General features: G+C 43.8%; 1 protein-coding gene across 1 annotated transcript; it reads left to right on the top strand.

Annotated features, from left to right (window-relative positions):
• Positions 1-6,458: 6,458 nt before the first annotated feature.
• LOC310795258 (uncharacterized protein) lies at positions 6,459-21,797 on the top strand (the record flags this gene model as incomplete). The annotated part of the gene is given in 6 exon segments (XM_083657316.1): positions 6,459-7,992; positions 7,995-8,112; positions 8,723-9,127; positions 9,570-9,901; positions 12,560-12,609; positions 20,145-21,797. Coding segments are annotated over 6 exon segments (4,092 nt in total).
• Between the last annotated feature and the right edge of the window lie 737 nt (positions 21,798-22,534).

The raw sequence follows: 22,534 nt of genomic DNA, 5'->3' as shown, positions 1-22,534 counted from the left end.
ACTTCGGAAGCCGCCATGTTTGCTACAGCGTCGGCCTGTATTCATGTCATCAACTACGTCAGTCCGCCCCTGATTGGCCAACTTGTGCTGTCAATCACAGGGCACTGAGCGCAGTCGCTGATTGGCTCTTCCGCTTTGCAGCTCCTGCTTAACACCCTCCAAGGCCTTGGGGCCAGACCGTCTCGCAGAACCAAATGAAATGTGAGTTCACGTGACGGGCTGGTTTACCACGCTAAACTGACGGAAGATCTCCTAGCAGACATACAGATGGGGAGGCTGGATAATGGTTGAGGATAGTGTATGTTCCTTTCTGAACATGCAGGGAACTCCTGAAGATATCCAGACATCACTCGGATGGGCTGTATGTATGTATCTATTGTCCGTTGTGAGCGTGTTGCCGCGAACATGGATGTTACCCACCCAATATAAATGTTTACATCTGGAGAAATGGAAGGTCAGATCGTGATGCCTGTAAAAGACTGTAAACAGTAAAGGACAGACACTGTAAAAGACTGTAAACAGTAAAGGACAGACACTGTAAAAGACTGTAAACAGTAAAGGACAGACACTGTAAAAGACTGTAAACAGTAAAGGACAGACACTGTAAAGGACAGACCACAGTTTGTGCGATTAAGGGGGTGTGATTCCGACCAGGTGGTCAGTAGCAGAGGAGCACCACAGGGGACTGTATTCTCACCTTTCCTCTTCACCCTGTACACCTCGGACTTCCAATACAACTCAGTGTCCTGTCATCTCCAGACATTTTCAGATGACTCTGCAGTTGTGGGGTTGTGTCAGTGGTGGAGAGGAGACGGAGTACAGGGAACCGGTGGAGCGCTTCGTGGCATGGTGTGGAAACAACCACCTCCTCCTAAATGTGTCTAAAACAAGGGAGATGGTTGTGGACTTTGGGAGGACCAGGACTGAGCTGAACCCCGTTTCCATCGGGGGTGAGGAGGTGGAGAGGGTGGGCAGCTACAAATACATGGGCGTGCACATGGACAAAAAACTGGACTGGAAATGCAACACTGAGGCTGTATACAAGAAGGGACAGAGCAGACTCTACTTTTTGAGGAATCTTAGATCCTTCAATGTATGCAGCAAGATGTTGCATATATTTTACCAGTCTGTTGTGGCAAGTGCAGTCCTCTTTGCTGCCACCAGCTGGGGCAGCAGCATCAGAGCTGGTGACTCTAAGAAAGGGAACAAACTGATAAAGAGAGCTGGCTCGGTGCTGGGGACTACTCTGGAGCCCCTGGAGGTGGCTGCTGGGGACTACTCTGGAGCCCCTGGAGGTGGCTCGGTGCTGGGGACCACTCTGGAGCCCCTGGAGGTGGCTCTGTGCTGGGGACTACTCTGGAGCCCCTGGAGGTGGCTCGGTGCTGGGGACTACTCTGGAGCCCCTGGAGGTGATTGTGGAGAGACGGATGTTGCACAAAGTGCTCAAAATAATGGACGACACAACACCCCTCCTACACAACCTACTGGCTGAACAAGTGTTTTCAGTCAGAGCCTCCATCAGCTCCCATGCAGTAAAGACCGTTACAGGAGGTATTTCGTGCCCATCGCAATAACCATATATAATAACTCCCATACATGCAGCGAGAGGAGACATAAAGTCACTACTTAACTCACATTGCTTATGCACATTGCACACTGTACACTTTTTGTCCACACAGCACACGTGTAGTTGTAATGATAGTAATAATAGTATTATTATATAATATGATGCAAGTGGACAGTTACTAGTAGTTCCGATCATTCTATCTATCTATCTACAGTATCTATCTATCTATCTATCTATCTATCTATCTATCTATCTATCTATCTATCTATCTATCTAGCCAACTGGATTTTTTCACACCGAATCCAACGCTGCCACCTGTGAGTCTCTACGAGTTGCTACTGACCAAACAATCTATTTCAGTGATTGCTGTCAGAGAATAGAGCCATTTAACACTTATTTTAACACAAAAACATCAATGAATGCAGCTTTAATTGTTGTTCCATTCAGAAAATCTATTAATCACAAACTAAAACATTTAATTACATTTTTATTTCATGTTTATTGCTTATTTTGCGTACATTATTCATATTGAAATGAGACTACGGCTTCATCTTCATTACTATTTGATCTATTTCTCTGAAGGAGATGATTTTTGTCTGCAGCTTTCCCTCAATGTCAAACATCATACATTTTGGTTCAGCAATAAGTTCACATGCCGGGAGTCGAACCCAGGCCGCCTGGGTGAAAACCAGGAATCCTGACCGCTAGACCATATGGGACATTTTACAAGAACCTGCACCAGTTCAAAGGAGTCACCACCTTCACATGCAGCCAGATCATCATATCAATCTGACTGGTTCAGACAGCAGTAATCAATTTAGAACAAACCGACCAACGCCAATCAGGTTGAAGATTGTGCTGGACTGTTTTATCATCCCAATCCGATAGTCTGCCATAAAGGAAATAATGCTGCAGTGACCATGGCCCACAAAAACTGTCCATAACTCAAATTGCCAAACCAAACACACAACTAAGTGCTCTTCATCATGAGAGGTCAGCTACAGGGTGCAATGGCTCAAATCAACCAATAGGGGGACCACAAAGGCCACAAAACTATCAACTAATCTAGTGGTTAGAATTGCATTCGGTACACATAGGACCATGCATAGTCAAAATAGTAAGTTTGGCCCTGGTTGGTCAAATATGTGTGGCCTACAGCATCATTGCATAAGTGTCATTAAAAATCCCAAGCTAGACTTCCTGGTATCCTGGACTCAACTTCCCATAATCCACCACTCACCTCTCCCACTTCCACCTCCTTGCACAGCTGCCCACCACAATCACCTTAATTACCTCACTTTTCACCAATGCACTCTGCACCTGTGGGTTCAGGCAAAGGTCAAGCACTCGCTCGGGCCTGCCGTCCAGCCCGCCGTTAGGGAGGTCGCCAAAGGCCTGTGAGACGAGTTCAGAGTGAGAACGTGTTGCGTCCTTTGAAATCAGATGTATCAGTCCACCGTATGTGCTTGCTCTGTGAATCAAAGATTAAAAAAAAAAGACGAGAAATCATTGGACAATATTTATGGTGATTAATTCTGTGTGGGTGTGCATGTGCAAAAAAAATAATAGAAGTTTTATAACCAAATTAAATTTGATATTTTTTAGAAAATCGCTGTTTGCATTCATTTTTGCATTCATTTTTTTGTGTATGTTATGACTTGTACTTTTCATTGTAAGGAGTGGATTGCATTCAGACCTGTAGTATCAAACACATCAGGAGATCTTAAACCTTTTAGAGCCTAAGACCTAAATGAGAAAGATAGTGTCTCATTCTTACTCATTAAGTGATAATATAGCACTCTGGTCGTCTGGGGACCTGTCATATACACATTTAATCTCTTTGTTCTGCCCTGACACAGCAGGAAACCAGCACATACAGAACTACAACCACGGGACCACGAGCTGCTGGCCTGGTGGTTAAAGACACCAACCTTCAACTGACTTCAACTGTCCTTTTGAAGTGTCCTTGAACTAGTTTCAGAAACGGGGGACGTTGTTCTGAAGTGGGCCCTGCACTGTGACCTCCCGGGAGGTGTTCATGTCAAAAGACTATTTCCCTGCAGGGATCATTAAAGTATCACATTATCTTTATTATTATTTAAAGCAATATAATTGCTTCGCCTCGTGCCACAACCCTGTACCAGTGGTAAATGTGGCCACAACCCCCTTCCTCTCGTGGTAAATTTCTTTTCTACAATAGCTACCACATAATATAAAAAATACACAATTGTAACATTCAATTCATTTATTTACAATCATTACTGGTTTCAGAATACATTTATCCTTCCGCCACAGAATATAGTTCCATACACAAGATCAATGATTGCACTAAACATTTAGTTGCCTTTGAGCCAAAAAACAACTAACCTATTCCTTAACGGGATTCACAGTTATTGATACATTGCCTGTAAAAGTAGGATACAGTTATTTAAACAGTTATCTAAAGCAGCCCGTTTTGGTGGTGGTGTGTTGATATCTGGTGACGGCAGAGTCCCAGGTTCACTCCGTGACAACTCAAGCTCAGCCAGTTCTCTCTCCCCAATTTCACCATGTCGTTCTTTGTTCACTTCACCTTCATCTTCATCTAACCACTGCTCAAAACTCAATCCACCCAGTAAATCAAACGTTACTACGAAATCGGACATTTCCTTGTTAGAGATTTGTAGACTGACAGGCTAACAGTGGGCGGAGTCAGCACAGGTGTTCTTCATTCATCAGGGAGCGGAGTGATACTGCGGTTGGAGCCGAACTGTAGATTGTTGGCCTATTTACCACTGTTGCTAGCCATTCAGAATCCAGTATTCACTCATGCTGTTGTAGAAGTATAATTAATGTCACAATTTAATTGAAGTCTGGTTGTAGGAGGGAGCAATATGGCCTCAACTTCATATCTCATATTCTGGATGATAATGATCGCAATCACAGTTTAAAAATATAGTTATAGGTTTCTATCTTACATTGTCACGTGCCATTTACATGTTGGGCTAATGATGATAAATGAAAGATAATATACTGCTAGGTGGATAGATCTGCTGATACTCTATGCAGAGACATTGATGAATGATTACAGGGGGAGACGGTGTGTTTGGTCTTTCAATATCAAGCATCACCTATAGGTCAGTGGTTCTCAAACTTTTTCACGTCAAGGTCCCCTAAAATGTTATTGTCATCTCTAGTGGTTATTTGCATGCAAACATACAATTTGATTAGGAAATGATTGTATATTTTTTTATGTGCTTTGATTTAAAAAAACAAAAACAATTTGTAACTTGTGTTACTTGACTAACTGGTATAATATTACTGAAATCCTATTGGTAATGAGTTGTATTACTGAGTTACTGCTAAAAGTAATATATTACATGTAATATGTTACTTTTGTAATGAGTTACCCCCAACATGGCCTAATTGTGTATGTATGTGCTCCAGGCCGAGGAAAAGTCCAAGCACAATGAGGTTCACTACTCTGCCCTTTATCTGGACAGATGTGAAAACAGAACTGACCTTATAGACACTCAACTCTTACTTTCATCCTATCCTGACACTTCTGTGTACGATGCTACAGGAGCTTGTGCTGTGTTGTCTTAAAGGCACACTGCGTTCATCATTGAAACGGGATCGTCTGTCGTTTGGAGCTATCTGACACTCCAAGTGAACTTATATCTGATGAGACTCTGACTCTCCAAGTGAACTTATATCTGATGAGACTCTGACACTCCAAGTGAACTTATATCTGATGAGACTCTGACACTCCAAGTGAACTTATATCTGATGAGACTCTGACACTCCAAGTGAACTTATATCTGATGAGACTCTGACACTCCAAGTGAACTTATATCTGATGAGACTCTGACACTCCAAGTGAACTTATATCTGATGAGACTCTGACACTCCAAGTGAACTTATATCTGATGAGACTCTGACACTCCAAGTGAACTTATATCTGATGAGACCCTTATGAGGGCGGCTGCAGGACAGGAGAGATCTGCCTCTCTGCCATCCATCTGTTGCCTTGTCTAAACATGTGTGGCCTATTATTCCACATCAGTAGTTGAGTGGTTAACACGTCACAAAGCACAACACATTTCAATCAGGTTTGGCCTGCAGGTGTGATTCAAAACACTTGTGTTGAACAGGCCTACATCTATCACTAGATATTGTTTTCTATATTCATTCTGTTAGGTGGGATAAGTATCCCACCCCCTTCTTATCCCCACTGGTGTTAATGGGCAGGTTTTACTCTGGGAACCCTACTTATGCAGGATGGGGGTCCCTGGACGCGGCGCGGCCCGAGCGGGGAGCATAGGATATTATTTCTGAATGCTTGACTGTTTTGTTTTTTACTCATTATACCATTACAGCTACGTAAAAAATATCTTACAAAAGTGTGTGTGTGTGTGTGTGTGAGAGAGAGAGAGAGAGAGAGAGAGAGAGAGACAGAGAGAGAGAGAGGGAGAGAGAGAGACATTCTAATCTAAATAGTTAATTTCCACAAGGCTTTGGAACTTTATTTTGCAAAAAAAATTGCACTTTTATGTTGCACTTAAAGTGAGGGGGATAAGGGGGGAGAGAGATTGATTGTAAGTTTGTATTTAAACACACACTGCCTCTTTAACGCTCCTCTTCCTGGAATAAAGCAAAGCCTGATAACCCCTCCCTCAAACACAGCCAGTTCTATTCTCTCCACATATTTCCTGTTCCTCCCCTTTCACAGATCTGCCAGTTTATAGATAGGTGTAAACATGCTGTGAAGTGCAAGAGCTGACCAGCCCATTCACTGCAGATCAGCACATGAACATGAAGAAAACAACAGAGGTTTGGTTTGGAGCAGAGCCCAGCTTGTTTCAGTTCAGAGGAAGTGAAACTATCTGACTCACTGTCACTGAGAAGGGAAATGGCGCAGCAAGGAATTCAGCTGGACGGGGGAAAATGGTGCTGTTCGATCTGTCTGGATCTACTGAAGGATCCGGTGACTGTTCCCTGTGGGCACAGCTACTGCATGAGCTGTATTAAAGACTGCTGGGATGCAGAGGATCAGAAGAAAATCCACAGCTGCCCCCAGTGCAGACAGACCTTCACACCGAGGCCTGTCCTGGGGAAAAACACCATGTTAGCGGAGATGGTGGAGGACCTGAGGAAGACCGGACTCCAAGCTGCTCCTCCTGATCGCTGCTATGCTGGACCTGGAGATGTGGGCTGTGATGTCTGCACTGGGAGAAAGCTGAAAGCCCTCAAGTCCTGTCTGGTGTGTCTGGCCTCTTACTGTGAGCAGCACCTCCAACGTCACTATGACGTAGCTCCATTAAAGAAACACAGGCTGGTGGAAGCTACCGTGAAGCTTCAGGAGAACATCTGCTCTCGTCACGACGAGGTGATGAAGATGTTCTGCCATACTGATCAGCAGTGTATCTGTTATCTCTGCTCCGTGGATGAACATAAGGGACACGACACAGTCTCAGCTGCAGCAGAAAGGGCCGAGAGGCAGAAAGAGCTTGGGGTGAATCGGCAAAAAATCCAGAAGAGACTCCAGGGCAGAGAGAAAGACGTGAAGGTGCTTCAACAGAACCTGAAGGCTATGAATCTCTCTGCTGATAAAGCAGTGATGGACAGTGAGAAGATCTTCACTGAGCTGGTCCGTCTCATTGAGAAGAGAAGCTCTGAGGTGAAGCAGCAGATCAGATCCCAGCAGAAAGAGGAAGTGAGTCGGGCTGAAGAACTTCAGGAGAAGCTGAAGCAGGAGATCTCTGAGCTGAGGAGGAAAGACGCTGAGCTGGAGCAGCTCTCACACACAGAGGATCACATCCACTTCCTCCACAGTTACCCCTCGCTGTCACGTCTCAGTGAAGCTACAGACTCACCCAGGATCGATACCCGTCCTCTGTGTTACTTTGAGGATGTGACTGCAGCTGTGTCAGAGGTCAGAGATAAACTACAGGACATTCTGACAGAGGAACGGCCTAAGATCTCACTGACAGTGACTGAAGAGGATGTTTTACTGCCACAACCAGAGCCCAAGACCAGAGCTGACTTCTTACAATATTCACGTCAGATCACACTGGATCCAAACACAGCAAACACATCGCTGTTATTATCTGAGGGGAACAGAAAAGCAACACACATGAGTGAAGCACAGTCATATTCTAGTCACCCAGACAGATTCACTGACTACGCTCAGGTCCTGAGTAGAGAGGGTCTTACTGGACGTTGTTACTGGGAGGTGGAGTGGAGCAGGAGGGGAGTTTTAATAGCAGTCTCATATAAAGATATTAGCAGAACAGGGAGTGGATTTGGATACAATGACAAGTCTTGGGCATTACAGTGTTACAACAATAGTTGTTACTTCACACATAAGAGTATCACAACTCTCATCTCAGTTCCTCTGTCCTCCAGAGTAGGAGTGTACCTGGATCACAGAGCAGGTATTCTGTCCTTAAGGTCTCTGAAACCATGACTCTCCTCCACAGAGTCCAGACCACATTCACTCAGCCTCTCCATCCTGGACTGTGGTTGTTAAACACTGGAGACACTGCTGAGCTGTGTAAGCTCAAGTAGACAGGACTTATTAAAGCAGCTCTGTGTGTGTGTGTGTGTGTGTGTGTGTGTGTGTGTGTGTGTGTGTGTGTGTGTGTGTGTGTGTGCGTGCGTGCGTGTTTCTCTCTCCATCTTGTTCTCATTGCTGTGGTGTTTCTGCACTGCCCACAGATCACCTGTCAATCAAACAGTGTGGGCGGGACTGTGATGTATTTTTCCAAGTTGAATTTCCTGTGGATGATGTTTGATTTCCTGTAGGTGGCGCTCTTTTCTTTGTGTTATATCAGTCAGTGATAGCGAGTATCCAAACACACATGTATTCATATGAAAACATAAACTGTTGTGTGGCCTATATTTGATCTCTATCAAAATGAGGACTCTTAGCCACGATGAAGTTGTGTTGTTGGCTACAAACAATTTCGCATCTGACTGGATTGAGAAGTCCAACGGCTTTCTGTTCAAATTAAGCACACAGGTCGCGACAAGGACTCTAAAAACGTCAAGGCGAGCCTGAGCCTGTTTCATGAGTTTGGGGACAACATGGCCATGTTTGTCTCGCTCTTTTTGGACAAACTTCCACCTGTTGGGTTTGTTTGGCAATATGGACGCCTCGGCGCTGCTCAGTAGAGTGGAGCAACTGAGCAGCGAGGTTTCTGGTCTGAGGAGCCCGGCCATTGAAGCACAGGTGACCGTGAACGAGGACCTGACGGCGGCTACAGCGGCTGTGAATTGCCGGGTGACAGACAGCGCTGGAGGACGGTGGAAGGAGGTCTACCCCAGACAGTCCTGGACCTCGGGACAGCGGCTGGTGCAGAAGCAGACGGGACCTGGTCAACAGGAGGAGGTGACGACGGCGTTAGACCCTCCTGATGGAGCGGCTACAGAGAGCATACAACTCCCAACGCCAACGCCCAGGTCGCCGCCGTGGACTTCTGTGGTGAGAAATGGAGTAAAGAAGCCCACAGCCAAGATGACGCAGCCCCGTCGCAACGCCGCACAAACCCGGGTGAGACGTGAGCAGAGGAACACCAAGTACTGAGAGCAGCATCCCAGTGATCAGTACCAAGAGGGTGAGTGTGTTTCACACTAAGTTCTGTCACTCTGCGCAGGGGCGGATATAGAGAAATATTCATGGGGTGGCATGAAGATTTTAAGGCGTGGCAGAAATATATATTGCTGATCTAATCGCATATATCAATATTTGCTTGGAAAAGCCCCAAACTGAAGATATTTTAACTCAAAAACATTGTATTGCTTTGGCACGAGTGAAGCATTGAATAGACATTTCTAAGGTGGCATTAGAAATAATTGAATGAATTGTAAACATCTGTGTATAAAATCCACTGTATAAAAAAGCTGACTTGCCTTACCACATTTTTCACTTTTAGACCAGCAGGGGCGACCAAAGCTATGCAATGACTGTTGCAATAGACAGAGCCAGATTAACACCCCCAGGGGCCCCTGGGCACTGAAGCTCCCCCCCCCCCTTCCCCCTGCGCTGCACCCTGCTGGTGGGAGCCAACATGGTGGCGGCGTGCGGTCTGCGCGTGGACGACATCCAGCGCGACACCGCCGAGCTCTCCTGGTTGCCGAGCAACAGCAACTACGTGCACACGGTGTTCCTGGACGGGGCGGAGCACGCGGCGGTGAAGGCGGGGCGGTGCCGGCTACGCTTCCACAACCTGAAGGCCATGACGGTTTACAAGGTGACAGTGGTGGCGCGGCCGCACCAGGTGCCATGGCAACTGCCTCTGGAGCAGAGAGAGAAGAAGGAAACGGGCGTGGAGTTCTGCACTCTGGCTGCAGGTCAGCAAGGCTCATTTTGACTTCCTGTTGATCTCAGAGATACCGTTTCACATGAATACTCACGACTAACGTTGCCACAGTCTGTGGACGTTGTACCCAATGGCGGACTATGTTACCGTGGAGCTGACCGCAGCACCAAGGCCCCAGGCCTTAATAATCTGTCTTTTTGGAAGGAAAAGAGGTAGCCGGCACTACTTTCCAAACATGCCCGCCGACCTCTTTTCCTTCCAAAAACACAGATTATGTGCATTTTGGATTAATATTTCATCGTGTGGTGAGTACCCGAAGCACACCATGTATTTTGGCACGGTGATTTGTGTGTTTTGGCAGATTTTTAACAGCTGTACCATTAGCCTCCATTCTATGCCGATAATTACTAACTTCACAACTGTAGCTCACTGTGAACTGAGCGGACAGTGCCAGTAAGGCATGGTGTATCTTGGTTATGTTGGGGGGATGTGGCAAATGAGCTAAACTTCCAAAAAAGTGGTGTATCCCTTTAAAGGGATTCACACACAAATGCTGCATCAGGTATCAATGGGTTACGTATTAGATTGTGGCCCTGTTGTAGAAATTTCAAATGTTACATTCGCCACAGTTTACAATGGTTCCATATATATATATATATATATATATATATATATATATATATATATATATATATATATATATATGTGTGTGTGTCATCTTTGTTTTTCCTAAGAAAGACAATATATTTGTGAGATTTCCTGTCAAAGTGTCTTCGAGGTGGAGGCCAGTGTTTGTCAAAGAAATGGTCAATTATTTTGTCTGTTAAATGACATCACCTGCACTTTGTGAGGAGTGTACGGTGTCTTTATGTCATGTTTTATAAACTAATCCACAGATAAAGGTGTTTTTAATAAAAGATGTCATTCAGAATTGATGTTCATGCAAAGTTGTAGTTTGCAAAAAGTATTTCCTGATTCAAAATTATCTGTAAAAAAATCATTTTGATTCAATAAAGGTTACTGTCAAGATTTTATTTATTGGTTTCCTCTTCTCTCCATTTGTTTCTGACATGTCTCATGAGCTGCATCTGGTGGTGCATCTGTAGCAGTGATATGAAATGCACCACAGTAGCTTGTATCTGGGCTCCCTAGTGGTTATGGTTTGGAAGTAGCACAGCATAAATTCGAACCTCCAATAAGTTTGATATTTATAGTGGCAAGTAATCATCAGATTACTTGGCACACTGACTGAAGAAGGGCGTCTGGCCTGAAACGTTTGTGCGGCAATAAAAAGTATCAAACTTATTGGAGTGCTGTCCTGGAGTTCTGTGAAATTTTTTGAGGATTCAGCACCCACAGAAACGATTGAGAGTTGAACGCTGTTTTGTTTGTTGTTTTTTGCTGGTATTTCGACTTTATTCTAGGTTTACACCAGGAGTGTCAAACATACAGCCCGGGGGGACAGATCCGCACAAATTGCACTGAGAAGTCCTTCAATCCAATGTGATGCACTTGTGAAAGCTAAGGGGTACCAGCTTTCAGGAGCAAGTTACATATTAAGTAGCCTATTCAAAGAGAATACAGGAAGTGAAAGTGAACAACATCAGAGTAGAAGGGAATGGGATCTCTTATGCTGAAGCAGTTAAAAGAGTGGAGAGAAATGATCAAGTGGAGGAAGTCGAAAGGGAACCAGAACAGAAACGGAAGGGAATTGAACAAAGCACATGTGTGAACAAAAGAGGATTTCTCACGTTCATGGCCATGGTGATCAATTGTGCAGAACAGGTCAAAGGAAAAAAGGAAAAGATTGCGATGATGATGATGGACACGGCGAGAAGCTTTCTGAATATTGTTGACATTTCCGGAGAGGAGATTGAGAAAGCGCTGAGGGACGAATTTCCACAGACTCAGACAATAAGTGCGTCTGGGTCATGGTGAATTTCCCCATGGGATAAATAAAGGACAACTTAATAACTTCACCTTTTTCTTCTTATTGTTTGTATGTGTTTTATGTCTGTAATTCCTGTACATATAACAACAAATGTATATGTATTGTATAATATTGAAGTGTGCCTTTATTACTTTTCAAACTAGTAATAATGTTACTAATCTTAATCTGAGTGTTGACGGTGATACGCATCCGTGTTTCATGTCTGTCTCTTTTATGTTTTATGAATTCAGAGGACCGCAATGGAAATAAGCCTTGGTTGGGCTTTATTGTGTTTTTATCCTCGGTGATTGTTTTTGTATTTGTGCCCTGTTTTGTTGACATCACCAAATAAAGTCAATCAATCAATCAAACCCAACTATGAAGAAGACATCAAAGTCCAGTAGGTGGCGGTAATGCACCATTTAAGGATGCCAACTGCTAATCAAATCTATAAAAGAAGAAGAAGAAGGCGTGGAGGCCCCCCACTGTCTGCAGCCAGCCAGGTACTCTGCACTCTACTGCGCAGCTTGAAGCAATTGAGGTGAGTGAAGTAGGTGAACTAACTTAACAAGTGTGTTATTTACTGCGACAGAAAGAGGTTATTCACGTCACTTGCTAGTTGCTTGTCAGGGGGGCTGAGGGGGGAATCGATAGGCAACTTTTGACCCTGTAATATAGCCATGCTGCTGACTGCTAGTTAGCTGCTGATGGGCCATCCACGTAGCATAATGTACCCTAATGAGTGTGTTGGCCTTTCAGCTGCCAGTAACGTTAGGCCTGGCGAGGGAAAGCGCATGCTGACGCAGCAGGTATTCATAGTAGTTTATTTTAATTTAGGCAAGTACCTATAGATTAGTTTGAATTGTCAAATTCGAATGGATACATCAAAGGTAGTTGTGTAAATGCAAGAAAAAGCTTTGTCCCATGGGATGCACATGTCCAACATATCCTCCCATTTTGACTGAATGGCTACTGGTGCTGCACATATTCTTTAAAGATACATATGAAACTGATACATTTTCTTATTTTTTTTTTCTTATTTATCCATGTTGTATCCTTTATGTCAGGGCAGCATACCATTTGTTTTGTATTTAATAGTAGCTTCCTTTTCCAGTAGCCTGTACCACGAAACAAGATTACTGGCTTAGCGAGGTAACTTCAGGTTTAACCCTAGTTTTGCCGTACCACGACGCTAGAGGAGAATTTCGTTTTTTTTTAACCTGCAGCCCTCTCCTCACATTAATTATGATCTGACGACTCACCCAGTGCTCTCCGCAGCGTTTTTGTCGTCCTAGGCGTTGTTTTGAGATCAATAGCGTCCAAGCCACTCCTAGAATGGAGCTCTGTGAGGGCCAAGTGGCACCATGCTTTTCCTCCATTTAAATAGACAGTTTTATTCCCGTTTTCGACGCATATCGTCATAAACTGTTCCCTAAGGAACGATCAGACTGCATTTCTCCCCCTCGCTCTTTTCACTAGTTACAGGCAGCCCATTTTTGCCTGTCAGGTCAGTGAGAGACACAACTCTCGTCTGGAAAGTCCCTCGAGACAATCTATATAGATACATGATATTCAATCTATATAGAAACATGATATTCAATCTATATAGATACATGATATTCAATCTTTATAGAAACATGATATTCAATCAGAAGCAGCACCAACAGGCCTACAGGTGAACTCTACTTTTCATTGTCTTCTGGTCGTATGGGCTTCAGCTGGTGTTTCTGTTGGTATGAAACAGTGCTGCTCACAGATCATCTGCAGAGGATCTGGCTTCCCCTCAAAGCTCCTCTCCAGTAAACACAAGGGTGTCATATAGATGAATAGGGGCCATAGGATCAATAAATCCATGCTGGTGAATCCAGGCCTTACTTACCTGGCAGGCTTGATTTGTCCACCACCTTATGGGTGCAGACAGTCAAAGGTCTTACCTTGATTTCTGACAGGTTTCTCTGTGATGGATGAAATTGGACTAGCTGGTAGAGAGACATGAAACTTGTGAGCCATCTGTCCACTCTTCAGCAACAGGGACTGAGCGCACTAGTGTTTAGGCTACTGTAGGGACGGCCCTGAAATGAAATGTACAGTCAGTGGTCACCTGCTTTCAGTCGTAATTTGGCGACCATCATGCGACATTGGCGACATATTCTTGCGATTTCAAAAGTTGCTTGACAGCAGGTCTCATGGCTGCACGTTGTAATCAGCTGCACGTGTTGTTGTTAAATAGTAAATGACCCTATGTCTAAATTCATATCAAGACATGACTCATGCAAGTTATATTGCTATTTTGATTTCATATTTATGATACTGCCAAGCAAATCATTTTGTTATTTTAAGTTCACATGTTATCTAAGCCAGTGGTTCTCAAATGGGGGTCCGGGGACCCCCAGGGGTCCATGGCACTTTGCAAGGGGGTCCGCAAAACGTTTTCAGGGGGAAAAAAAGGGGGGAAAAATAAAAAGCTTCATAGTTCAACGGAAATATGTTGTGCTTTAAATCTAAAATGGTTCATGGATTACATTCTAATCTAACAAACCTATCAATTTAAAAGTCAAGCACGTTAGCAAGGAAACAAGGCCAGGTCGAAACCTGGCATACGGCCGGTGCATGGGATCATCACCCCTGTATACCCATACACATTTTAACAATCAACAGAACACATATAAGCCATCGTCTGATTTTCCACCATTTTTCCCTGTTTGTGTTTAGGGATGCAGGATATTATGGATTTTTTTAAACAATACGATAACCCATAAATATCTGCTTCGATACTCGATACAGATATGATACTCGATACCTAATGGATAAGAAACAGAATGTCCACAAGGTTGATCACATTCACAAATTCAAGGTTTAGTAACACCCTTATTGTACCCCCCTGGTCCAGCAGATGGATCTAAAGGTGTGCTTTGTGTTTATTTTTTTCTGTGGAAAAAAAAGTCTTGGGAATTCAGGCCTGAAATTTTCCCCATCATTTTTTTTGGTTTATTATTGTAATTCACCCTTCCGCTACCCTAAAAAAGTGTTCCTGGCACAAAGTAAGTGCTATACTCACGTTGTTCCCCCTAAGATCCAGCAGCCGGCGTATTAAAACCATTAAAACTACCAACCTACCAAATACCTTTAAATTTGACCTTAACACTTTGAGTGCCACGGCCCTTGAGCAAAAGGTTGCTTGCTGTGCCACATAGGCCGCAATGCATTTTAAAACAGTCATATAATTTTTTTAATAATTACTATGTAAACACTGAACACGCACAAATAACGATGAGACTCTCTTCTATCACCTGCAAAAAAAAGTTTATTGATCCCATTTTCCGTTCTTTAGTTATGAGCCGGAGAAGATAGCTTGATTGAAGCAAAAACATCCCTTTTTTTCTACGAGCTGAGATAATGAGCCTTTTGTGAAATTAAACATTTCAAGCACATCACTGACTCTGAAGCTAATTTTCTGATGTCTGGGTCTGTCTGGGTGAAGTGTATGCTGCTCTCATGGATGTAGGCTGCTCTGCGTGCTCCCCCCCCCCCCCCCCCCCCCTCAACTGCACACGCCTCCTGGGTGTGTCTTATGTGTCTGGTGGCTCTCAGTCTCTGCTGAGTTTGCTGCGCACACACAGTGAATGGTGCGCGACATTCAGCTTTTTGGTTCCGCGTGTGTTTGTCACGGGCTGGCATGCTTCCAGTTCGGAATAATAAGGCTGATTATGTGAATGTGCTGTTGCAGCGTACATGGAGGTGCTCAGTTGTGACAGCGGATGCTGCTGCTGGGGGCACAGCTGGCGTTGTGCTCGTTTATGGAGGCACGTCGATGCATACGGACGGATGCGATGCGATTTCCTCATTTTCCCCAGTGACTATTTCTGTGTGTTTGGCTCCTTTTTCTCTGATCAGGAGAGTGCTGTCGCCACCTAATGGGTTTGTAAAATAGGTTATCGACCTCCAATAGCTACAATATTGTTAGAGGCGACGTAAGAAGCTTAGATCGACACCCCCCCGTCAAAAAAAACAATTTGGAGTTATGACGCCATTTGGCGTCGCTGGCACTGTACGGTAAATTTCTAATGACGCCATATGGCGTCGCTGGCACTGAACGTGTTAATATCTAACCTTGGAGTTGGTTGAACATTTGGTGGAGTTACAAGCCTTCAAAATCCATTGCATAGTTTTCCCATTGATTTCAATGTTAATTTAGCAAAAATACATTTTTTCCGACTCCCAGCTACTTTCCCCAAAAATAATTATTTTTCTGATCTTACACCTCTCAGCTCGAGTCAAGACATCAAATTTGTAGCTTCTATTGTGTTTGCCCCCGCCCCAAATTTTGATCAGTGCTGGCATAGCACCCAATTGCATGCAGTTTGATATGAAATATACACTACAGTGATCGTCATGGTAACATGTCACATGACCTGGGAACCCGGATTTTCCAGTGCAAACTACTGATTTAAAGCCTTTAGACCGAGATGGATGGATCAATGAAGCTAGCTTATGTTTTTTGTGAAAATTAGCTGGCAGTCGAAAATTGGCATTTTCATGATTTTTTCTGAAAGTTACCTTCATTGAAAATACGTCCGTATCTCTGCGCTCGTTCATCGAAGAGACTCGCCAATGGCATGGCCGGATTCGGCGTCGAAAATTGACTCTAGATCTCTAATATCGTCGTGTTCTGTAGTTGTAGGAGCTTTCTAGAGCTCCCGGTTTGAGGTGCGCTCAAAGCACCGATGCACAGTTAAATCCAATGCCGTGAAACGAGGCTCTTTCTCGGCTAATGTTGCTGGAGAGTCCGCTGCGGATGTCTGCCTGTCTTGGGCGGACAGGGCTGCTGCTCAGAGCAGGTCACCACAGGCCAGTCACCCAGATGTCAAAGATCGCTCATGAACAACATCCGGGTCGTCTTCCAGATACTTCCTGTGGACTTCCGTGTCACAGAGCCGGCGTGTTTTGTCGTTTATCGATCAATATCTGGCGCATGCGCGACAGGCCAAAAATATGGATGGATAATAAGGATTGCAATTCTCAAAAGATGAAATAAGTAAGAAAATAATTCCTCCGCGAAAAATGTGACAAATCCAAGGCTAAAATAATCCCACAGGGGGATATCCAGGTGGCATTGATGGGAAGGCAAAAAAATCATATTTTGTCTTTTCTACTGTAAATTTGATTGTACAGTAAGTACAGTAAACTGGCATTTGAGGGGTGAAAATTCTGAGTAAGCATGAAATGTTGATATGAGGTATGAGGGATAAAGTTACCAATGGATAAGTGATTAATCATAATTATTATTATGAATATAAAAAATAACTTATTAATATCAATATCCAGCTGCTGGATGAGGGAGTGCAACAGGCAAAAAATATAAGGGGGTCAGTCACTGTGGGATTGAAGGACACCTTTTGAAATGTGTCTCTCTGGTGTTAGAAGACCACCATATTAACTGAATGTTTCTGTGTTAGAAGAATAACGCCATATTAACTGAATGTCTCTCTGTGATAGAACAACGTCATAATGTAGGCCAGTGGTTCCCAAATGGTGTGCCTTGGGATTTTGCATTATTGCAATTGCAAATATAGCCTAAAACTATACAAAAAGTGGGTGTGTTGCTGCTTTGATGTAGTAATTTTGCAAAGTTTCAAATTAATTCCTAGAGTAATATATTTTGTCAAATTTGTATTTGACATTAGTAAATAAAAAAGCATTTAGAGTGATAAGAGTAATAGAGGCTATTTTGCACCGATAGACTTAGGCTATATAGGTGTGCCTTGAGATTTTGTCGTGCCATTTGGTGTGCCATGGGCACAAAAAGTTTGGAAACCACTGATGTAGGCTATGTATCTATGTATCTCTTAATACAATATTTTTCTTTACACTCTTTACAAATTATATAGCCATGTACATTGCACTCTTCACAACAACCTGTGATATCAGTCAATGTTTGAGACAGGTCCTTTGCCTGTCTCATTGAAAACAGAATAGAAAAATATAAACTGCAGCACTGGCACAGCACACTATAGGCTATGTAAAATGGCTCAGACTGAAAAGTTATTAGTGTGTCTGTCCAGTAACACACGATAACATAGTAAGGGCCTGTGTCCACCTAGTGTCTTTTTTAAGGGTAACCCAGGTTATTTATTTTGTTGTGACACATTACAGATGTCACACTTTCCCGACGGCTCCTGAACACGTCATGTGCAGGAGGCTCAGGCTCTCGTCTGGAAAGTCCCTCAAGACTTTCCAGACGAGAGTTGTGTCTCTCACTGACCTGACAGGCAAAAATGGGCTGCCTGTAACTAGTGAAAAGAGCGAGGGGGAGAAATGCAGTCTGATCGTTCCTTAGGGAACAGTTTATGACGATATGCGTCGAAAACGGGAATAAAACTGTCTATTTAAATGGAGGAAAAGCATGCTGCCACTTGGCCCTCACGGAGCTCCATTCTAGGGGTGGCTTGGACGCTATTGATCTCAAAACAACGCCTAGGCGACAAAAACGCTGCGGAGAGCACTGGGTGAATCGTCAGATCATAATTAATGTGAGGAGAGGGCTGCAGGTTAAAAAAAAAACGAAATTCTCCTCTAACGTCATGGTACGGCAAAACTAGGGTTAAACCTGAAGTTACCTCGCTAAGCCAGGTGCAGGTTAAAAAAAAACGAAATTCTCCTTTAACTTCTTATCGAGATAAATCACCATAGCAACTTATGCTCTACGGCAAACCTGCTTTGTAGCAGGTTAAGTTCAGAGGATAAGATCAAAACCCATGAAAGACCCACCTGCTTACCAATCAGCTCTCTGGAAACAGCGAGTCACCATTCATATGGTCCCCATATGAAAAATACATTGCATTCAAATGAAAAAGAAAAAAAAAGGCTCCTGTTGAATTAATCAAGGACTAAAGCCTTGCACTTGTTGCAGGCTACATTTAAATTAAGCCCTACTTACCACTTTGGAATATGTTTTTATATATTAATTTTTGTGCTCTCAAGTAGCCTAGATACGTTGTTTGACCCCGCCGATCGATTGCAGCTGAATAGTGAGTGGAGAAATATCACTAAACTGGCATAAAAAGGTTACATAAACGTCTCCAAAGCGCACGGTGCCGTGTGCGCAATGGAGCTGAGGCTGACGTTGGGTTGGAAATGGTCATACGTGCTAGAATAGCCTACTACATCTAAGCAATTTAATATGGGATCGCCTGCACACAGATTATTCATATCTAGGCTACTCCTGCATTTTGCAGCTGCAACTGTGTTGCTTTTGGCCTGTATGATGTGATTGAACTTCATAATTCCAGCATCATTATATGAAATATGGAGATATGCGACTCTGCTGACAATATATGTGACCACAAAATAGCCAATGTTTTATAAATGAAATCTATGCCCGCACGTACCGTGTCGATTCAGTTCAGAAGCCTTTTTAAATTTTATTATCATTCTTTTTTTTATAGATAGCCTATAGGAATTATTCAATCAGTGCGACCAAACACCTCATGAGATCATTATTATTCATTGAGCCTAAATGGTCTATACATACGCATTTTGGACTGAGATAGATTACACATTGCTTCCACTCGCAAAAGACATGCCGGTTTTATTGAGTTTATTGAGAGGGTGAATTGAGCTGCTGTAGGATACGTAGAGGAGGCCGAAACCGCTCTTCAAATAAATGACTGATGTGGATAAAAGTGGTAACTTTAGACAATCATTCGGGAACAGACTAATAATATCCAATGCGGATTTTGATTCTGACATAGTAGTAGTTGGCTTTGAATGAATGAGGAAATAGGTGTGTCTGGCGCTGTAAAAGCTTAAAAACCACGGCTCTTTTGCGGGCACGAGCTCCTGTGCACGAGCATTTTCATGTGCACGCGCTCTCAACTTGATTAGAAAAACCTGGTTCCACTTAACGAGTGGCGATCTATGTTCGTGGTACAAGTTAACTACAATCGAGCAATCAAGGGACAGATCCTGGATCTTCTTATACAACATTCGTGGTATAGCGTGCAGGTCTGGAGTATAGCTGCAAAGAGTTGATTATATCTAAATTTAAGGAGTCGCAAGCGTTATACTTCTATGAACTCATCATACAACATGATTTCACCCCCACTATTCAAAAGATCATTCAAAAATGATATTCCTTTTTCAAACATTGATTCAATAAACATAGGTGTATCCTTAATTAAAATATTTCTATTGTACCATAACAATTGGCTTTGAATTTCACAACATGATTCAGGTTGATGATATTGGTATTGAAGCCAGCTGCCCATGACCTCTTCTAACTATTTCCTGTTCCTCCCCTTTCACAGATCTGCCAGTATCTGACTCACTGTCACTGAGAAGTGAAATGGCGCAGCAAGGAATTCAGCTCGACGGGGGAAAATGGTGCTGTTCGATCTGTCTGGATCTACTGAAGGATCCGGTGACTGTTCCCTGTGGGCACAGCTACTGCATGAGCTGTATTAAAAGCCACTGGGATGTAGAGGATCAGAAGAAAATCCACAGCTGCCCCCAGTGCAGACAGACCTTCACACCGAGGCCTGTCCTGGTGAAGAACACCATGTTGGCAGAGTTGGTGGAGGACCTGAGGAAGACAGGATTCCAAGCTGCACCTCCTGATCGCTGCTATGCTGGACCTGGAGATGTGGGCTGTGATTTCTGCACTGGGAGAAAGCTGAAAGCCCTCAAGTCCTGTCTGGTGTGTCTGGCCTCTTACTGTGAGCAGCACCTCCAGCCTCACTATGAATCCTCTACCTTTAAGAAACACAGGCTGGTGGAAGCCACCGTGAAGCTTCAGGAGAACATCTGCTCTCGTCACGACGAGGTGATGAAGATGTTCTGCCGTACTGATCAGCAGTGTATCTGTTATCTCTGCTCCGTGGACGAACATAAGGGACACGACACAGTCTCAGCTGCCACAGAAAGGGCAGAGAGGCAGAAAGAGCTCGGGGTGAATCGGAAAATCCAGAAGAGACTCCAGGGCAGAGAGAAAGACGTGAAGGTGCTTCAACAGAACCTGAAGGCTATGAATCTCTCTGCTGATAAAGCAGTGACGGACAGTGAGAAGATCTTCACTGAGCTGGTCCGTCTCATTGAGAAGAGAAGCTCTGAGGTGAAGCAGCAGATCAGATCCCAGCAGAAAGAGGAAGAGAGTCGGGCTGAAGAACTTCAGGAGAAGCTGAAGCAGGAGATCTCTGAGCTGAGGAGGAAAGACGTTGAGCTGGAGCAGCTCTCACACACAGAGGATCACATCCACTTCCTCCACAGTTACCCCTCGCTGTCACGTCTCAGTCAATCTACAGACTCACCCAGGATCGATACCCGTCCTCTGTGTTACTTTGAGGATGTGACTGCAGCTGTGTCAGAGGTCAGAGATAAACTACAGGACATTCTGACAGAGGAACGGCCTAAGATCTCACTGACAGTGACTGACGAGGATGTTTTACTGCCACAACCAGAGCCCAAGACCAGAGCTGACTTCTTACAATATTCACGTCAGATCACACTGGATCCAAACACAGCAAACACATCGCTGTTATTATCTGAGGAGAACAGAAAAGCAACATGCATGAGTGAAGAACAGTTATATTCTAGTCACCCAGACAGATTCACTTCCTACGCTCAGGTCCTGAGTAGAGAGGGTCTGACTGGACGTTGTTACTGGGAGGTGGAGTGGAGCGGGTATGAAGTTTCAATAGCAGTCTCATATAAAGATATTAGCAGAACAGGGAGTGAAAGTGGATTTGGAAACAATGCCAAGTCTTGGTCATTAGAGTGTTACAGCAATAGTTATCAGTTCAGACATAAGAGTATCATAACTCCCATCTCAGTTCCTCTGTCCTCCAAAGTAGGAGTGTACCTGGATCACAGAGCAGGTATTCTGTCCTTCTACAACGTCTCTGAAACCATGACTCTCCTCCACAGAGCCAAGACCACATTCACTCAGCCTCTCCATCCTGGACTGAGGTGTTATTACACTGGAGACACTGGTGAGCTGTAGACAGGACTTATTAAAGCAGCTGTGTGTGTGTGTGTGTGTGTGTGTGTGTGTGTGTGTGTGTGTGTGTGTGTGTCTGTCTGTCTGTCTGTCTGTGTGTGTGTGTGTGTGTGTGTGCGTGCGTGCGCGCGCGCGTGTGTGTGTGTGTGCGCGTGCGTGCGTGCGTCTCTCTCCATCTTGTTCTCATTGCTGTGGTGTTTCTGCACTGCCCACAGATCACCTGTCAATCAAACAGTGTGGGCGGGACTGTGATGTCTTTTTTCCAAGTTGAATTTCCTGTGGATGATGTTTGATTTCCTGTAGGTGGCGCTCTTTTCTTTGGGTTATATCAGTCAGTGATAGCGAGTATCCAAACACATGTATTCATATGAAAACATAAACTGTTTTTTTGGGGGTTGATATGTTCCAGTTGTCACCTTTACAGACACATGTGTTTACAAATGTTCTCTTTTGAAACACCAAAAAAGTTTAGGAATTTTAAATTTAAACTGATGTTGAAACAGATTATTTACTTGTTAAGATTAACAGAGAAATTATTAAACTTGCACTTTGAAATTATATCTGTGTTTTCTGTGATCATTTGGTAAGAACATTATTCAAGCCTTTAACTGCTGCTCTGCATTGAAATACACTTTTTAAGGGGAACCTGAGGAGGAATGCTGTTCCCCCTCTCCTTCTCACCGTTCCCTCTCAACGTTTACTCTGGGAACTCTGTTCCAGGTGTTCCCCCTCATTCCCAC

The sequence above is a fragment of the Poromitra crassiceps genome (genome assembly GCF_964638095.1).
Source record: "Poromitra crassiceps genome assembly, chromosome: 21".
In the NCBI taxonomy this organism is placed as follows: Eukaryota; Metazoa; Chordata; class Actinopteri; order Beryciformes; family Melamphaidae; genus Poromitra; species Poromitra crassiceps.
The sequence above is the reverse complement of the archived record's forward strand: the minus strand, read 5'-3'. Positions and strand labels throughout refer to the sequence as shown.